Source organism: Orbicella faveolata, unplaced genomic scaffold (genome assembly GCF_042242905.1).
Source record: "Orbicella faveolata isolate gen_17 unplaced genomic scaffold, um_ofav_v1 contig_2, whole genome shotgun sequence".
Lineage (NCBI taxonomy): Eukaryota > Metazoa > Cnidaria > Anthozoa > Scleractinia > Merulinidae > Orbicella > Orbicella faveolata.
This window is the reverse complement of record NW_028301547.1, coordinates 10143731-10161961: the sequence shown is the minus strand read 5'-3', so window position 1 is coordinate 10161961 and position 18231 is coordinate 10143731. Positions and strand designations below refer to the sequence as shown.

At 35.9% G+C, this 18231-nt stretch overlaps 1 protein-coding gene across 4 annotated transcripts in view; it reads left to right on the top strand.

The window, feature by feature from the left end:
- The window catches only part of LOC110051330 (oxysterol-binding protein-related protein 8-like), a 33429-nt gene that overhangs the window by 6323 nt on the left and 8875 nt on the right, over window positions 1-18231 (top strand). For 3 of the 4 annotated variants that reach the window (XM_089289506.1, XM_089289510.1, XM_089289509.1), the window contains 15 exons: window positions 5223-5326; window positions 6903-6980; window positions 7290-7391; window positions 8038-8118; window positions 9507-9714; window positions 10406-10478; window positions 11557-11627; window positions 11787-11815; window positions 12279-12333; window positions 13141-13220; window positions 13732-13797; window positions 14867-14979; window positions 15355-15436; window positions 17393-17585; window positions 18031-18129. In XM_089289506.1, the coding sequence (XP_089145632.1) occupies window positions 5223-5326; window positions 6903-6980; window positions 7290-7391; window positions 8038-8118; window positions 9507-9714; window positions 10406-10478; window positions 11557-11627; window positions 11787-11815; window positions 12279-12333; window positions 13141-13220; window positions 13732-13797; window positions 14867-14979; window positions 15355-15436; window positions 17393-17585; window positions 18031-18129 (1434 nt within the window). The remainder of the gene's footprint in view (window positions 1-5222; window positions 5327-6902; window positions 6981-7289; window positions 7392-8037; window positions 8119-9506; window positions 9715-10405; window positions 10479-11556; window positions 11628-11786; window positions 11816-12278; window positions 12334-13140; window positions 13221-13731; window positions 13798-14866; window positions 14980-15354; window positions 15437-17392; window positions 17586-18030; window positions 18130-18231) is intronic. The other variant, XM_089289507.1, reaches the window with a different exon arrangement.

Genomic DNA, 18231 nt, shown 5'->3' with positions numbered 1-18231 from the left:
GCCAAATTGCAACTGGTGACCTACTGCAAACTTTGGGATGCAGTTGTTCACCTTCGATTGGTTTAAGCTTGGAGTGCTCTGATTGGTGGACTAAATGAAAATTTAATTTAGATATACGAGTAACTAGTACAAACACACTTAGTGCTGCATCATAATGCATGTCAACGTTAATTAATTAGATATTTCACATGAACCATAACTTCTGTGAAAAACCATTTTGCTCAAAAAAATTGTGGAGTATGTTAATGAACAGTATTATGCAAAAGTAGTGCAAGTGAGATGTGAGAATTTCAATCTTTGTTCTTGCAAACTTTTTCGCATAACAGTTTGAGAAGAATCTTGCAGTATGTCACATGATGATTTGTGGGAACAAAGGGCGATATTCATCTAATTTTTGGCCACTCGATGAAAATTTGCGAGTACATGGGTAATTTAGTAAGGCATTGAATGGCAGTTCATCAGCGTTTGCACAAAGTTCTCTTTGCAACCAATAATAACTACATGTGACCGTCATGGAACTCACACAAAATAAATTTTGATACATGTAATTGTTTGTAAATGTGTCCTGGAGTACACAGTTTGCAGTCACCAATCACCAATTAAATGGATATAACATAGCTTGATTTGTTATTTTCACTGTCTCAGGCTCGTTATGTTATTTTGAAACAAAGGGACTCAGAAAACTACATTTAGTTTGAAAGATTTTTTTGTGACTGAAAGCAAAATTAGAACTTGTAAGTCTACAACATAATGTCTTCACCTTGTTGTGCAATGGTAAAGCAGCCTTCACGTGGCAAACTTAAGTTGGCAAACTCATGTTGGCAAATTAACTTCAAAAAGTTGGCAAACTCATACCTTCACAGGTCAAACTTGCGTCATTTCACAACACACGGTAATTTGCAACACGGCCAACTTGGTACAGTGGCACTCACGTATGACAGTGAAACAGAAGAAGAGAAGAGAAGAAACAGAAAGCGGTGGAGAAATAGAAAGGTTTGGATGAAACCTAGTTTGTCCGCCAGCTCCTCCATTTTCTTTTGTTCGTTTTTTGTATCTTTGTAGACTACAGATGAAACGTTCCACATAGCCGGACAATTGTGAACCTCTTCGATAAATTTAAAAGTGGCCTCATGTTCATCTTGAATTGCATCCGCCATTTTGGGAAGTGTCACGCGAATGAATCCCTTGAATAGAGCACATGTTTTGATTGGTTGACAGTTAACAACACTTGTTTGTCAAGCATTGACACGTCAGAAATGAGTTTACCAAACATGGAAAAGGTTGGTGAAAAAGTTAGCAAGAATAGAGGCAAGTTTTATTTGTCGCCAACAGTTTGCCGACATGTTTGCCGACTGTATTTGTGCCGTTCACACACACCAACTTGAGTTTGCCAACATGAGTTTGCCAACATGAGTTTGCCAACTTTAGTTTGCCGAGTGAAGGCTGCTTAAGACTGAACTGTACCACTCACTTTCTAATTTTTACCTTTTTATCAGGGGTATCTTCCTTCATGTCATCCAAGATATTAATAAAGGAGGCAGAACTAATCAGTAATAATTTTGAAAGACACAGGCTTGCAAGCAAAAATGAATGTAGAATATCTCTACAAATCACCTTGATAATGGTGTCATGATAACCCAAAAATGTTAGTTTTTATGGTTCATTTTCGTTTGCCTATAAGCAGGTCTAAAAGTCGTTAGGTGTTATTTTGTCAAGGTGTGAAACGCTTTATGAGGCTTCTTGATGGCGTAAGGTTTTGCCTATTCCATCCTATCTTTTGTATTCAAGTCAATACACCTATTATAATAATCATGCATTGTCTCAATTTAAGCAAATTATATCAAATGCTGCATTTTCCAGTTGAAATATATGTTGTATTTTGTTTGAATAAATTTGTTTCTCAATACTCATAAAAAGTTTGACAGGTTTTGTTTTTTTTTTTAATTAAATTGCATTTCAGATTTTCAAATTAGTAAGAAATATAAGTCAGACAGAGGAACATACAAGTCAAATGGAGGTTTAGAATTTCAAAGCAAGCATGGATTTGGACCAGAACATGCATGCACACTTCATGAAGTTTTCCCATCTCTGATATAATATAATAATAAAAATCATCAATATAATAATAGAAAACTGTTTTGTTGAGATCAGGTTGATTGAAATTTATGTACCTACAACTCTTGTATTTAAGCAGGTTGTAAACATTCTGTTGAATGTCTTATTTTAAATCCGTTTGTTGATTTTTTCACTATTTTATCCATTACTGATCAAGTCCTTTTAAAAAAAGGCGCAGGTGTTTGATAAATATTGATTCACTGAATAAATAGAAAGAAAATAAAATTAATTTGGAATTGCCTTGCATGTGTAAGAGTTTCGAGAATTATTAGCCATTGAATAATTCATATTTAGGAAAGATTTTGTTGATACCACATGTTTGGTTTCTCGTGTCAATGATTGGTTTTGTGATTTTTAGCTTAAAAGCAAGGATTAAAATATTTGGATTCCAGCCTCATTCAACCTCTGTGCATAATTTCCCGAATGTCTTCTAATCATTATCAAGAGTGACAATGACAACTTTGGTTGCAACAGGAAATAGGTATTTTATGGACATGGTAATTAATGCATCTCGCAAGAGTGAATGTTTGTATATACATTGATGTATATATTGTGCTGGGATGAAACTTGGGTGCATGTAATTTTTTATGACCGTTGTTATGTCAGCAAAGAAGGATAAGTCAGGCAAGCACAGACAAGTTCCACTGCAAGTTTTAGTTACAGGTAATATGGCAATTGTCACATTTTCAGTTCCCAAACAAGCTTACATGTGTATTTAGCAGGCAATTTGCCCAATACTTGAAAGAGCTCAGCTGTTAGACACTCCTCTGGGTTTATGTCTGGTATATATATATCTACACCTGCAAGCTAATGATTGAGTTAGTTCTGTGACAATAATTTATTGTAAGTTCTGTTTTACATTTTTGCATCATGAAATTTGGGACTAGATTAAATGTTCTCAAGAACATTCATTTGTTATTTGATCATTTTCTATGATTTCTTCTTTGTTCAAAATGTGTTGCAGTGAAGTACGTGTTATCAAGCTACTGCCACAGTGATGGCAACATATGGCTGTTTCAATTTATGTATTGAATCAACTTTGTTTGAATCGAGAGCAAATCACATTTAATAGGTGTGTTTATTTGATTTCGTAGTAGTTTGCTGTGGACATTTTTTTGTGTACATTTCTCTAGAAGTCAATCAATTGCAAGTTAGTTTAAGCCATAAATGCTCTTGGGTGTCTCATCTTCAATAAGACAGGGAAACTTTAACATGTTTCTTAATGCCTTCAAAGGTAGACTTTGAATATATGGTGTTAATAACAGCATTTAACAAACTGTGGTGTAAATTATCATTTTTAACAGCTGGAAGTGAAAGCTTTTTTTCTGAGCAGGCTTTTTTCAGAAGCCTTTGTGGTGTACCTCCTTGCTTGTGTGTTTCTCACTGATCAAGACTTGCAGCTTAAACTGCTGGTTGTTGTGTTGAAATGATATCCCTGGGAGTGTTTTGTTTGTCATCTGTGGCAAATTTTTATTCGTTTGTGATAAACCCAGTGATCAAGCAACAATAAATAATTAACTGAAATCAAATCTTTGATATTTATTCATCAGATAGTTGCTTCTCGTATTTTTAATGCATCGTTGTTTTGGTATCAGGTTAAAAAGTGACTCTATTTGTAGATCTGGCTAAAAATGAACAAATTTTTGTAATGTTAATTTTAAAGACCTTGTACTTGTGATTAGTACATACTCTTGAAGTCACTATGTAAGCTAATCTGTTATTGTTGGTGTGTGATTCTGATCTAGAAATTCTGGATTTCCTTTATTAAAAGTTATAGCTACCTTTAAAATAAACAAGATATGCATCAAACTAAAACTACGTGCATGCTTAAAACCTTTTGTTAGTCAATTCTCAACACAGCAGGGTAGCTGTGATAGGTTTTTGATCTCATAAATAAATTGATCTGTTCTTCTCAGCTTAGTACATTTTTAAGAAAATTAAATGAAAAAGTACTGTCAGTAATATTTATAGAAGTGTTACTGTGTACCCGAAAATTAAAATGAGTGCAAATGCAATGCTTAACACTGCACATGAATAACAGTCATGACTGTGCATTACAAAAAACATTGTCAAAGCTAGGTTTCAGCAAAACATATGTCCAGGATCGTAAATGTCTATTTAGCACAAAGCTCTCTTAAGGGTGATTTACTTGTCATTTGACCAATCTTAAGGTAATTCCGCTGAAATAGAACTGCACTGAGATTTTTGTGAAACTTTGCCTATTGATTGTTTATATTATAGGAAATTAAATTTTGAATTAAAAATGAGGGGTCCCCATCTTCATTTAGGAGCAACAGCACCTTGTTTATACCCATATGAATCCTTATAATATCACCATGACTGTAGTCATGATTGCTTGCAAAATTCATGTTTCCGACGATTGTTTTTTGTTCTACACTGAGAATTGGTCTATATATATTTTACACAGAGAAATTAATTACCCAATTCAAAACAACAGAACAAAATGATAGGTCACCATACTCATTTGCGAGAAAATGACGATTTACCTCTATGTCGAGGCCTAGCCGTAAAGAAAAAGCTGCCATTTTTTAATGCGCGTGTGCTAATCACGCGTGAAATTATGCGCAGTAGGGATGTGCAATGCAATACTGGGAAATGACCTTAATGTGTAGACAGGTTTTTTCACTGGTAATAATATTCTGATGTATATTTGCATTCATTTTGTTCGTTATATGGATGAATTTGCTGCAGTTGTATAATGATATGTTTTATTGTATGTACACATGACGATTGTGCACATGGAGATAAAAAATTAATGCAAGCCAGTACTTTAGAAATGTTAATTTGCCTTAGAGGAGCTAGTCACGTTTTGCACAAGTTTAGCCTACATTTTTCAAGTTTATTGTTTGTGTGACAATCTTCTCAGTCCTTAACCATCCTTTCTCCTTTATGGATTATTTTTATCTCTTTCATTGTTGTTTTTCAATCTCAGTAAACTATTATTTTCAGGTTTCCTTCAATTTAAAGTGGCTGAAATAACTCAAGCTCCTTATACGATCAGTTATGTTGCTTTATCTGCTAACAAGTACAACTATATGTTCGTAACCTTACATTGCTGTGAATTTGACAATGCCATTTTCCTTCAGCTCAAGATGATGCAGAGGGTAATTTTAAATTTGATGGATCCAGCTCAAGGAATTCGACCCCACTTGTCAAGTCAGACAAGAGGGATAGAGATAAAGAGAGATTGGTATGTGATATATATGGCAGCAGCCAGATTATTAAACCTTGATGTATACAGTTGAACCTCGATTATCCGTACCTCAATTATCCGGATTTCTCGATTATCCAGACTTTTTCCCTAGTCCCAGTTTTGTCATGAATATTTATTAGTCACGTGCAAGATCTGTAGCAATATTCTTTTTAAAACTATAGCATTTAAAAGTGCAGTCAAAAGTGTGTTTGTTTTGTTTTTAAAGAGCAAAAGCAGCGCTTGATCACATGCGTTGTAACTAAAGAAGAACACTCGATTGAGCTCTGATTGGCTCAGAGTTGAGTGGTTCAAGATGTACAGTAAACCATATTGTTTTCCAAACGATTTGTAACGATTAAATGTTGCTTGATTTAAACAGTTTGTCATTAATATTCATATTTTCGGTTATCCGGACCCTCGATTATCCAGACTATTTCATCTAGTCCCAACCTAATTGAGATTCAACTGTACCAAAAATAAGGCAATTAACATATTTATTCTCCTTACACTGTTAGTTACAATCCTTATTGGAAATGACCACCAGGACAAAAAATCACTCGTTTGAGGGTTTCATGTTACGTTTTTGCAAATTTATTCACTAAATATTACTTTTCAAGTACAGTATTCTGTTACCGGTCATGTTAGTTAGTTGCGTATAAACAGGGGTTATTTTAGGTGTTGTAGGAAAAAGAGGGGCATCTGTCAGGAGGCCTTATTTGTATGTCTATGGTGCTTATAAGTGGGGCCATTGTATCTGGTATTTTATGGTATATGGTAATAATATAAATTTAGCCAAGCCTAAAAGCGGAACTCTCAGTTGTTCAAAGCTCAATTAAGCTAACCCAAGATAAGCGATAATTTTGATTTAAGTTTTGTAAATTTGCATTGAAGTTTTCTGTATATTGTGTGGCCTTCTGGTATGAGTTTGAGTAATCTCAAACTGCACGAAACAAAAGCAGTGAAAAACATTTGTAAACAAGAAAAATTTATACTTTGGTTGACTTTTGATCCTGGATTAGCTTTAACTGGCTTCCAAACAACTATTTACAACAAGTTAACCCGAAATGAACCCATGATCCAACCAAAAACCAGCCTTTGGTCAGCAGTCAACTTAAAAAAAAACATGTGAACCTTATGAGCTCTAAACTTGAGCCTGTGATATAGTCACGTGATATTGGTCAACAGGTACCTTGTTTTGACAGGTGTCAATTGACTATAACTGGAGTGTGGCCACCATCTTGCGCAACTCCGCTGTCGTTGTTGTCATGCGTACATGTCCACGGGCAATACCGCCTGATCACCTTGAGAAAATCAATTCATGGGTTTCCTTTACTTTCCTTTATGGGTATGGTGTTCTGCCGGAGCTCCGCTAAAAATGTGTGTTGAGTATTGATGTCTAGAGTTTGCAGTTGAGGATCTTCAATTTATTGTTATGATATTGGCATGTCGATCATATTCTCCCTACTAACACAATACAAAATGCAGTGAAATCCCTGGGGAGAATTTTCATGCTGGGACATAAAAGTTAAACTGTTTAGTACGTAATTGTCTAAGAGATCCATTTTTGAAACAGCAGCATCTGGAGAAGAAACTCTCACAGACTGAAAGATCTCCTAACTTTCCAAGGAAGACAACCAAGGAGTCTTTCAAGGTATGCTAGGCAATTAACCCTTATATATTGAATGTTTATCTCGAAAGTTTGGCCTGCTGTTATGGAACTTGATGTTGTTGATCTTGCAAATGAAATTTCTTCTTCAGTTATGGTAGTTGTAAGGAATATTTTGTTAAGGTACAAGCAGAACCTTGTGCAATAAAGCAAAAAATGATATAATATAATAGTTTACCATTACAGTGTACTGAACTAATTAAGAAGCTTCTTAGCAGATTTAGTTTCTCAGAGTTAATTTAAATATTCACAATGCATTATTTTTATTCTTTCTTAATTAAATTACTTGTGCAGGCCATGAAAGAGAGTTACAGACAAGAACAGAAGCGAAGAATAAAGGAGTTATCAAGTGCATTGAAGGACCCTTCAGTTATTATTCTTTCATCTTGGCTCAAGGTAGAAGACAATGTTGCTTTTAAGTGCTCACACAAGTGACCAGCTCGAGTTACTACCACCACTGTGAAATCCTGCTAGAATATCAATTCAGTTGTACATGTAATTTAAAGCTCCTGTGACCACTCCTGTACATAAGCTCACTGTTGTAAACAACCAAAAATGGTCTCGCAAAATTTTTGTTGAATTTCACGGGTCTTGCAGTCTCATTTTTTTTAGCTGTTATGTGCATCCCGTGGTCTTGATTTTTTGGCAAAACTGTCTGGCAGTCTCGATTTTTAGCAATGGTAAGAAAGTCTTAAAGTACCAGTTTGTTTGTTTGTTTGTTTGTTTTTTTATTTAAAAGACGTCTGAATGTCTTAGAATCTGAAGGTCTCAAGCTCCCATTTTAAACATTTTAAAGTCTCAGTCTCTCAATTAAAGAAGTCAAAACGTCTTGGGCTTGCAAAAAAAAAAAAAAAAACTTCGTGCAAAGTCTCGCATTTACCATTCACCACCCCACTATTTACCACCACTATTTTGAATCCCCAAGTTGTTCTTTCACTAGAGTTTCAACTGCATATTATATATTTTCGGTATTTGTAGAGGTGGCTAGTATATTGTGGTTCTAGGAACTTGTGGCAATGTGTTTGTTTAATTTTAATTTCAGGTGCGTGGTACACTGAAAGGTTGGGCTAAGTTCTGGTGTGTTGTGAAGCCGGGAATGCTGCTTATTTACAAAAGTGCAAAGGTATTATCAAAATCCATCTGTCTACTATCAAATCAGTAATTCTATGAAACAAAACAAAAATGTTTATGACTTCATCTCTGCGTCTGTACTGTGATTGATCACAAGTTAGAACCAATCAAACTGCAAGAGAATAATAGACCATTTTCGTATTCTCAGTATTGGACTGGAACTACCTTGCAACTGAGGCTAATTAACAATTAGACCCGTAGCCCGCAAGGGCTACGGGTCAATAGCCCATGAGGCGAAGCCGAATGGGCTATAGACCCGTGGCCCTTGAGGGCGAAGGGTCTAATTGTTTTAGTATCACCCAACTAGTCGGACAGAAAAGGCAACAATAATGTTAGCAAATGCAAGTTGAAGAAATATTTATTTGGGAATAAAACAAAAGAAAGCGTCAAGCTCGATGGCGCCAATTTCGCTACTCGATGACTATTACTAATAGTCCCCTAGTAGTGTAGCCAATCAAAATGCAGGATTTGCATTAGTCCACTAGTTGGGTGATACTAATACACCTTATTCCGAAATGGCCATCATTTTAGTCTTCTTTTGTTGACTTGCAAATTAGCCCTTGTTGCCTCAATTTAGGGAAAATATTCCTTTGAATTTCAAGTTTAAGAACGAGGCAACAAGGGCTAATTTGCAAGTAAACAAAAGAGTACCAAAAAGGTGGCCATTTTGGAATAAGGTGTATGGGGGGGGGGGGGGGGGGGGGAATCTTTTCAAATGCAAATGGGATTCATCTCTTTTTAATGATATTTCACAGAATGAGCCTCCATTGCAAGCTACTTCCAGTCCAATACCGAGAATACGAAATGGCCTCTTCAACATACCATATAAAAATTAACATACCTATTTACAAGTATTTTTGTTACTAAAAAATCTATTTTCTCATGCAGAAAATACTTATTATCGTGGTCCCTTATTTGTTTGTGGCTGATGTACTGGACTCTTATTTCTCTTTCATGGTAATATTGTATTCCTGCTTGTAATGTTGATGACCCTTTACTCTTTTCTTTGTCCCCAGCCCATTGTAATGTGAATGATCACAAGCAGAATTTGTGATAATTTATATCTGGTACTATTAATCAAATGATACATTACTGGGCTCAGTAGTTCAAAAGCCTGTTAATGCTAACCCAGTCCATAAAAATCAAACAAAGTATAAAATTTTCTGGCATGAAAATGTTTTATGTCTTGTGTAGTTTGAGATTATTTAGACTCAAAGCAAAAGGCCAAACAATATAAACAATATGTTACTGCAATGATACAAAACTGAAATAAAGATTCTTGCTAATCATGGGTTAGCTTAAAATCAGGCTTTGAATAACCCGGCCCAGAAGACTACATTGTACTTCATATATTGACACATCCCTACTTTGATTTGACAGCATGGCCAGTGGGTGGGTACTGTGCTCTTGACTGGTTGTGAAATTCTGCAGAGGCCATCCAAGAAAGAAGGATTTTGCTTTAAGATCTACCATCCCCTGGAGCACTACATTTGGTCAACAAAGGGTCCCAAGGGGGAGTTAGCAGGGTCAATTGCTCAACCCATGCCTAAGGATCATCTAATCTTACGGGCAGATTCAGAATCTGATGGTGAGAATCACATCTGATTAGAAATTAAGTTTGATTTGCAATGGCAATATTGGCAAGATAAGAAGTCTTCCTGGTCTTGTCACTGTCATATCTCATTACTTGATGATTGATAGTCTATTCATGCTTAAGTGCGCATCATCAGGTTATGATGCACATGGGAAGTTTGAAGAGCCTGAAAAAAACATAAGAGTAGCTTAAGGCATGGACTGGCTTCTTGAGTGCTCTTTAAACTTCTCAAGTGCATCAATATATGCACAGCTAAATTAAAAGCACAAATCAGTTGTCTTAAAAACCAGCCAATGCCAATAAATGTACTGTTGAATCCTGCTTTTTCAAACTCTCAAGGGAAACAAAAAATTGTTCCAATCCAAGGGAAATGGTTTGACTTCTAAGTAACTGAGAATTTGAATTAGCAGGGTCTAACTGTACAATGACATCACACACTCAAAATGAAAAATTTCTCTGGCAAAGCAAAATTAACTTTGCTCTTGCCATGAGCACACGTATGATGCATGTATCTAGGTATACTGAGACAGTGGGGCTTTGTTAGCTATGACATAAGTTATGTTGAACATTTCAAAATACAAGCAAGCTCTGAAGAAAGAATCTGTGACAAAACTCTACCCACTTAAGTCATGTTACAGGCTTGCTATATGAGACACTAGATCTTAGTGCAATACTTGTGATTCAGGTCACTGTTGGCTGGATGCATTAGAGGTTGCTCAAAACCAGGGATACACCATTCAAAAGGACAACAAGGGAATGTATGTGTCTTAAATTAATAGTTAAGCAGGGCTCGAAATTAACTTTTTCGTTCGGGAGCCAGCTGGCGACTAACGGAAAAATTTTGGTCGCCAGATCGTAAATTTTGGTTGCCAACTTATTTTATAAATAACTTACACAAGAACACGATTTTATATGTTACTTTGCATGCAAGAAAAGTCACAATTGAAGAACGAAAGCAATTAGAAACAACATGAGTAACACTTAGTTATAAAGCTACCGTTGTTCTCAGTTGATATGTCTCTGGTCCGAAGGTGATGGTTGTCTCCATAGTCATTTTATTTTTAAATGAAGCGAAGCATAAAATGTTTTAAGTCTGTGGTTTTCATTGTGAGACAAACACGGGTCCTTGCGTATTTTCCCTTTGCTACTTCTTCGAAATGCCGTTCTTTATTTTTGACTTGCTTTCCTCAAAGGATTCAAAGTTTGGATTAACCTTTTGGCTGAATCTTTATTCCCCACACGTAAAACTCACGTAATTCCTTCAACTGATTGGTATCTGCCGCCATTTTCGCGGCAAATGAAAAGCACATGGTGTTGAAGTGCGCCTGCGATCCCAGTTTCGGAAGAAGCCGCTGAAACAATATGGTGCACTGTGAACGCAGTATCGACGTGTTGAAATACATTCAATTTTTCCGATTATGTTGTAATATTCAGACATTATTTTACTGGGAAAGGAAAGGTGAGTTGTATACTAGCTACCATATCCGATTGATTTCCTAATATAAAGGTTTAAAAACAAAAGTTGTGTCATGGTTTTCTTTAGTTATCGGACAAAATGCGAGTCGCCAGCTGGCGACCAGTTCTGAAAATTTAGTCGCCAGCGCTCAATTTTTGGTCGCATTGGCGACCAGTGAGTCGCAATTTCGAGCCCTGTTAAGTTGTATTTTAGACTGTTGAAATATTAATGAAGAGTTAGTGTTGACATGCTCACGATATTAATCTAATGTATTGATCGATGTGGTGTTTTCAGAATGAGCTGCCTGATGTATCAAAACGCCAACAAAATTGAGGGCAGAAAGTGATTCAGTATTAACTATAAAGTATGCTTAATTGCAGGTTGAGTGAGCTCTATGGAAAAGATGACAAGGAAGACAGAGACGATGAAAGTGGGATTCCAGGCATTCAAGGTAAAACATTTTTGTTCCTGATTTTTGTTTCGTATGCCTACTTGTATTAGACAACCAATGAACTTGTATGTCCTGGTAGGATTATTTGTCACTTAGTATTAACAAGCTACTAGCTGTTTTGGTTTACCATTTAAAATATTATGTTTCTTCTTTTCACAGATCAGGATGATGATAGCAATGACGCCATGGTCAGTGTTTATTTATTGTCTTGTGACATAAAATAGTATCACATCCCACTCGAAATCGTAGTGTAGTTCATACTGCTTTTAAAACTTTGATGGAATTTTCATGAGTTCTTATTAAAAACATAAATTTTACAGTTTGGTTAACAATATTGACTGTGTTGTACTGTCTCTTACTTTGAACATTGCAACATTTGATATCTAATTAGATCATGTTTTTTCATGTGTTGCTTACAATCAGATGTAAACCAATGGTTCATTTATATATTCTTCCAGTGTACAAACTGTTTAGGTAAAAGGTGAACGATTGGAGCTCACTGATTGGGTTTGAAAGATTAAATATCTCAGTTATTGCAAAGCACGTGATTTACTCAGGGTCTTGAAGATCATTAATTGTTGGGGTACCACTGACAAAATTTGATTTAATTGTTTTGCTCAACCTTGTCCAATGATTGCTTGTTATTCACAGGATAAATCAGACTCTGAGAATGAATTGGATGACACTATAGGACCACTGGGTAGAGGTAGGTTAATTCAGTCCTTCCACATTAATTGCATTCAACATTTTGCATGCTACAGACTTCAGGCCTACTTTAGGGACTGGAACTAGAACCATGTGCCAAATAAGATATTATCAATTTAATCTCAACTCCACTTGGTAAAGTGCAGTAAGCCTGTCCAACAATATTTTTAGTGCAGGAAACCAGTTTAACTGGCCATTTGTAGTTCCCTTAGGTCACGTTACTGCATGCAACACAGAACATTAAAACGTCTGGACTTTGGAAAAGCAAAACCTTCCCTATCAGACCTGTTACTATTAGCTTAGACCTTAGTATGATTTTTATAATTTTATTCTGCTCTCCGCAAGTTACAACCTTTTTGGAAGCCTTTAATCTTATCTCTTCCCAAACCACAAACTTAACTACTAGTGGACTTCAATCATTCAGTTATTTATCAGCAAAACTATGAAATTCTCTCTAAGACAATTTGCAAACCTGTTCCCAGTTACAGGAATTTAATCCGTAACTTAGATAATATTTAATGCTTGACAAAGAATTATGTGCTAGGTATAATTACATTCACCCTAGGGTTTATAGTTACTGTCTTATACTGTATTTTTTGCTTGGAGACATTAGCTTGATAAATAGCTACTCTTAAATTTTAATTGAAGTAAAGTTTAGGTATCTATGATGACAATGAGGGTACTAAAATGTACCAAGACAAAAAAAAAAAAAATGCAGCTTTGAGAAATAAAATTATAACATGGTAAAGATCAGATCAAACAGTAATGTAGAAATGAATTAACCCACATAGTGTTCTCTTTCACACAGAAGGTGATGATGAGGTGGAAGAAGGACCTATCGTAGAAACAGTTTACATCAGCGAGAAGGGAGAGGAGTATTTAGGACAGGTTAATACTTCTATTTGTTTCCTTCTATGTTTAAACTGCTAGATACATTCTAGAGACATACTTAAAAACTTTTTGCACATTTTGGTAAAAACAAAATAAAGTAGTTATAGGCAAGTTAAGGTCACGTTTTCTCCAGTTTCATGTGTGTTTCTTTAACATAAAATCAGGCTTTCATTCACAAATTGAAAAGTGAGGAGTCCACTAAATATGCTTTTCAATAAAACTTTAAAAGCTCCCTGAGTAAATTTTTGATTAAAAATAGGAGACCACAGGACACTCCCACAGGCTCAGAGTCTCGCATTTGACTAAAATTGCTAAATAAAATGCAACACAGTGCTATAAGGAAGAGACCCAAAGCTGAGTAAGGAGGATTTATGTGCTTCAAGAATGCTCAAAGGTTGAATGAATTTCCAACATCACAAGAAATGTTTGGAGATCGGACAGGAGAATTTTTCTTGTCCCATGATTTCACAGATTGAACTTGAGCAGACCTGTTATTTTTTTGGAATAGGAAGGTGAGGCATTGGAAGAGATTGAAGATGAAAACAAGAGTATTCTTTGGGCACTTCTCAAACAGGTTAGCATGTGTAAATAGTCTATCCTTAATTTTGGTATAAATTAAGCTTGCCTATTACATATACTTCTTTAAATTGTTCTGATACAGTAGTAGTATTGCTTTCCAAACCATTGCAATAATTGCAGTTATGGCTAGTTTTGAGGGTTACTGTTGTAAACATTGTCTTTGAAGAACTTCACTAAGATACCACAATTTGAAAGTGGCTCCCTATAGTTTTACAATCGCATGTGCACATAGGAGGAAAGCTCAAGCAATCTGCGCGTGCTCAAAGGAAAATGTAAGTGTTTCTCGATTTTTATGACGTCAACATGAGCACAAAAAGCAAAACTGACAGTAAATTTTCTCGCATTTCCTTCGGTGAATGTTTTTAAAATTTGGCTCAGTTGCAACCACATACAATTCCTATAAAATACCCTATTTTTGTTAAAATCTGTCAGAGCTAATCTAATGTATTTTGAAGAATGGCAAGTTACAGAATATTGGATAAACTGTGTGAACAACCTTAACTTTTTACCAATTCAAAATGTCAGGCAATATCATTTCCATGATGTGGCAAAGTATGAAAAAATTTCACCAAAGGAAAGTATAAATATTTAGGAGTTTAGGCTGAAATGAGAAATGTATCTGCCTGCCATTGGATGAGATGTTGCCATGGTAACAGCCTTGATCCAAAAATTGACAATAAAAAAATAAGCCTTATTTTAACAGTACCCATACTTAGTAAATCTCAACAGGGAAAACTTTAAGACAAATTAACTAAGGTTCTTTTTCTAACTCGCGCTCTATAGGGAGGGTGTTCATAAATACTCTTGGGAGCCACCTTAATTCAGTCATGCATCTACAGAACTTCTGAGACAGTCAAGAATATAATTACTTAACATTATTTGACTAAAATGATCAAATGTTTTCACATCATAATTATCTCCCCAAAGATGGCTTACTGGGAAGAGTAGTTACCCAGAACTCTGGTATGTTAATGGTGCAGTGTTCCACCCAAAGGGAGAAAGGCAGTGTAACATTGTAATCAGTGTAGAGTTTATTTGATGATTTGCTGTGTTTTGGCTAACAGGTTAAACCAGGAATGGATCTTTCCAGAGTAACTTTGCCAACCTTCATTCTGGAACCCAGGTCATTTCTTGACAAACTGTCTGATTTCTATTTCCATGCTGATATTCTGTCGAGGTAAATACTATGACCCACTAGTATGTAATACTGTAATATTACACGATGATTTATTGTAAAACCCTAGCTTTAAGTCAAAGGTTTATCCAGTATGTTCTGCTTTGGAAAACCTATGTCCAGTTGAACTCATGCTGCATTTGTTTCGCCACAACGCATTGCACAAGTTTTACAGTGATAGAAGATATGTGATCAAAAGGACGCATGTTTCCTATTAATAGAAAATGGTGTTTAAGCTTCATAGCCTTTTGCATGGTTTGAGTTCTTGTGACATTAACCAACATTCTTTATAATCTTTATCATCAGGGACAATTTAGGGTTCAAAATGTAACTTTCTGTAGTTAATTTCTTGATTGTTTTGTTACGTTGTCATTATAGAGCTGCCAGAGAAGAGAATGCGTACAGCAGGATGAAAGAAGTAGTGAGATGGTATGTGTCAGGATTCTACAAGAAACCAAAGGTTAGTAAAGAAAATCTGAAGAATATTTCACTATGATAATGAAGAAAAAAGTCACAAATTTCATCTTTTTAAGCATGGTGAAAATCAGGACAAATCAGTGGCGCTGTCTACTTGCAAACAGAAAAAATATTATATTGTCGCACACGCTTTTTACTCGTTTCCGATCTTCCCATAGAAATTTATTCCACCCACTTTAAATTGAAACACGGTAACTGAAAATAACAAAATTACAAACATGGGAATGAACATAAAATAACTAGCAACGACTGAACATGAAGAATGCGGAAAAGCGGCAAAGTGAAATAAACGAAGGAACTTACAAGACGAATGTGATGAACCAAAGACGAACCGAAAAGCTGTAACAAATCCAAAGACGCTCACAGAACCCAAAGACGCTACTAACTAAAATATATTACATGCGAACTGAACTTGTAAAGTATGCAAATGGGTATAACATATCAGGGCTCGAAATTAACTTTTTCGTTCAGGAGCCAGCTGGCAACAAACGGAAAAATTTTGGTCGCCAACTTATGTTATAAATAACTTACACAAGAACACGATTTTTTACGTTACTTTGCATGCAAGAAAAGTCACAATTGAAGAACGAAAACAATTAGAAACAACGTGAGTAACACTTAGTTATAAAGCTACCGTTGTTCTCAGTTGATATGTCTCTGGTCCAAAGGTGATGGTTGTCTCCATAGTCATTTTATTTTTAAATGAAGCGAAGCATAAAACGTTTTAAGTCCGTGGTTTTCATTGTGAGACAAACACGGGTCCTTGCATATTTTCCCTTTGCTACTTCTTCGAAATGCCGTTCTTTATTTTTGACTTGCTTTCCTCGAAGGATTCAAAGTTTGGATTAACCTTTTGGCTGAATCTTTATTCCCCGCACGTAAAAACTCACGTAATTCCTTCAACTGATTGGTATCTGCCGCCATTTTCGCGGCAAATGAAAAGCACATGGTGTTGAAGTGCGCCTGCGATCCCAGTTTCGGAAGAAGCCGCTGAAACAATATGGTGCGCCGTGAACGCAGTATCGACATGTTGAAATACATTCAATTTTTCCGATTATCTTGTAATATTCAGACATTATTTTACTGGGAACGGAAAGGTGAGTTTTATACTAGCTACCATATCTGATTGATTTCCTAATATAAAGGTTTAAAAACAAAAGTTGTGTCGTGGTTTTCTTTAGTTATCGGACAAAACGCGAGTCGCCAGCTGGTGACCAGTTCTGAAAATTTAGTCGCCAGTGTTCAATTTTTGGTTGCATTGGCGACCAGTGAGTCACAATTTCGAGCCCTGCATATACAAAAGGCCACAAAACAAAGGAAACTAATTACACAAAACTTAACACCAAACACAAAGCTAAAAGCACAAACAAATCTCACAAATTCTGGCACCTACATATTATGAGCATTGTTCTGCTAAAGAAAGAGTTGAAACCATGATTACAGTATATATCTGGCTCTGCACACCACTGAAAGCGATTGTCTGTAGGAAAAAAGATGGCAGCTGACCATTTTTCCACAATATCTTCCAAACTTAACACATCCCATTAGGGACAGGGAAAGCCATATTTTGGCAATATGGACCCTATACTAACAGCATTGTGTATGCTAGTTTGAGGTTTTTAGAATGTTTCAGTATTTTTGAATGTTGGTAAGGTTTTCATGTATTAGGAATTGTGGGCTAATGTTCCAATGCTAACTTTTTCCCATGGAGGATTCCACTGAGCTACAAGAGCATTAAGGGAGCTGGCAATAAGTGGGAAGTTTGTTGTATTTGATTTTAGTTGCATGGCATAGCTCCCAGGAGTCTCCTGTTTCTGTTGTGTCTTGTATAGTGTATTTTGTTGTGGGCAAAAAGGCCTTTTTGTTCGTCATTGTTGCCTGGCACTTTTGAACTTGTTAAACAATTGACTGATGCTACCATTTGCTTGGTCACTACCAGGGCTTAAAGAAACCTTACAATCCTATTCTGGGTGAGACATTTCGCTGCTTTTGGCTTCACCCAAATGGTACCAAGACACACTTTGTAGCCGAACAGGTTTCACATCATCCTCCAGTGTCAGCATTTTATGTGTCCAACAGAAAGGAGGGGTACGTGGTCAACTGCTCATGCCTGGCCAAGTCAAAATTTTATGGTGAGCTCTAGTTTTTCAGCTGTTTTAAAAGATGCCTTGTTGTCAACTTGTTTGTGCTCAAAGCAAATTATTGATAAATGAAGGTGTGGACTGTCAACTTTGATTTGTATTTAAATGGCATAACAGCATTTCTTAGAGCTTTTTGAAAACAATTTGTGAATGTACAATCCCTTGTAATCTTTATTCTATTTCGCTCGTTATGCCTGAATATGGACTTTTATCTACACTGTGTATTAGTTAATTTTTGTATAGAGAGAGCCTTCTGGTAAACCAGGAAAGAGTTCCTCTCTTCAAGCAGACTTTTTGTGCTATGTGGAAGACTTCTGATCATCTAAAAATCAGGGTTTTTTTTTTTTTTTTTTTTTTTTTTTTTGTCAACCCCTTTCTGCAGTCACTCAATATTTTACATCAATGTTTTGGAACAATGTTTTTTTTCTTCCCCCAGGAAATTCATCTTCTGCCATTTTGGATGGAACTGCAACAATGACTCTTCTGCGGTTTGGAGAAGAATATGTGATGTCCATGCCTTATGCTCACTGTAAAGGTTTGTTCTAATATATCAGGGAGCATAACCAAACTCTGATCCAATCAGATGTTGACCTGAACTAGTACGTCACTTAGCAAATGTAATGTATAGTGCAATAGC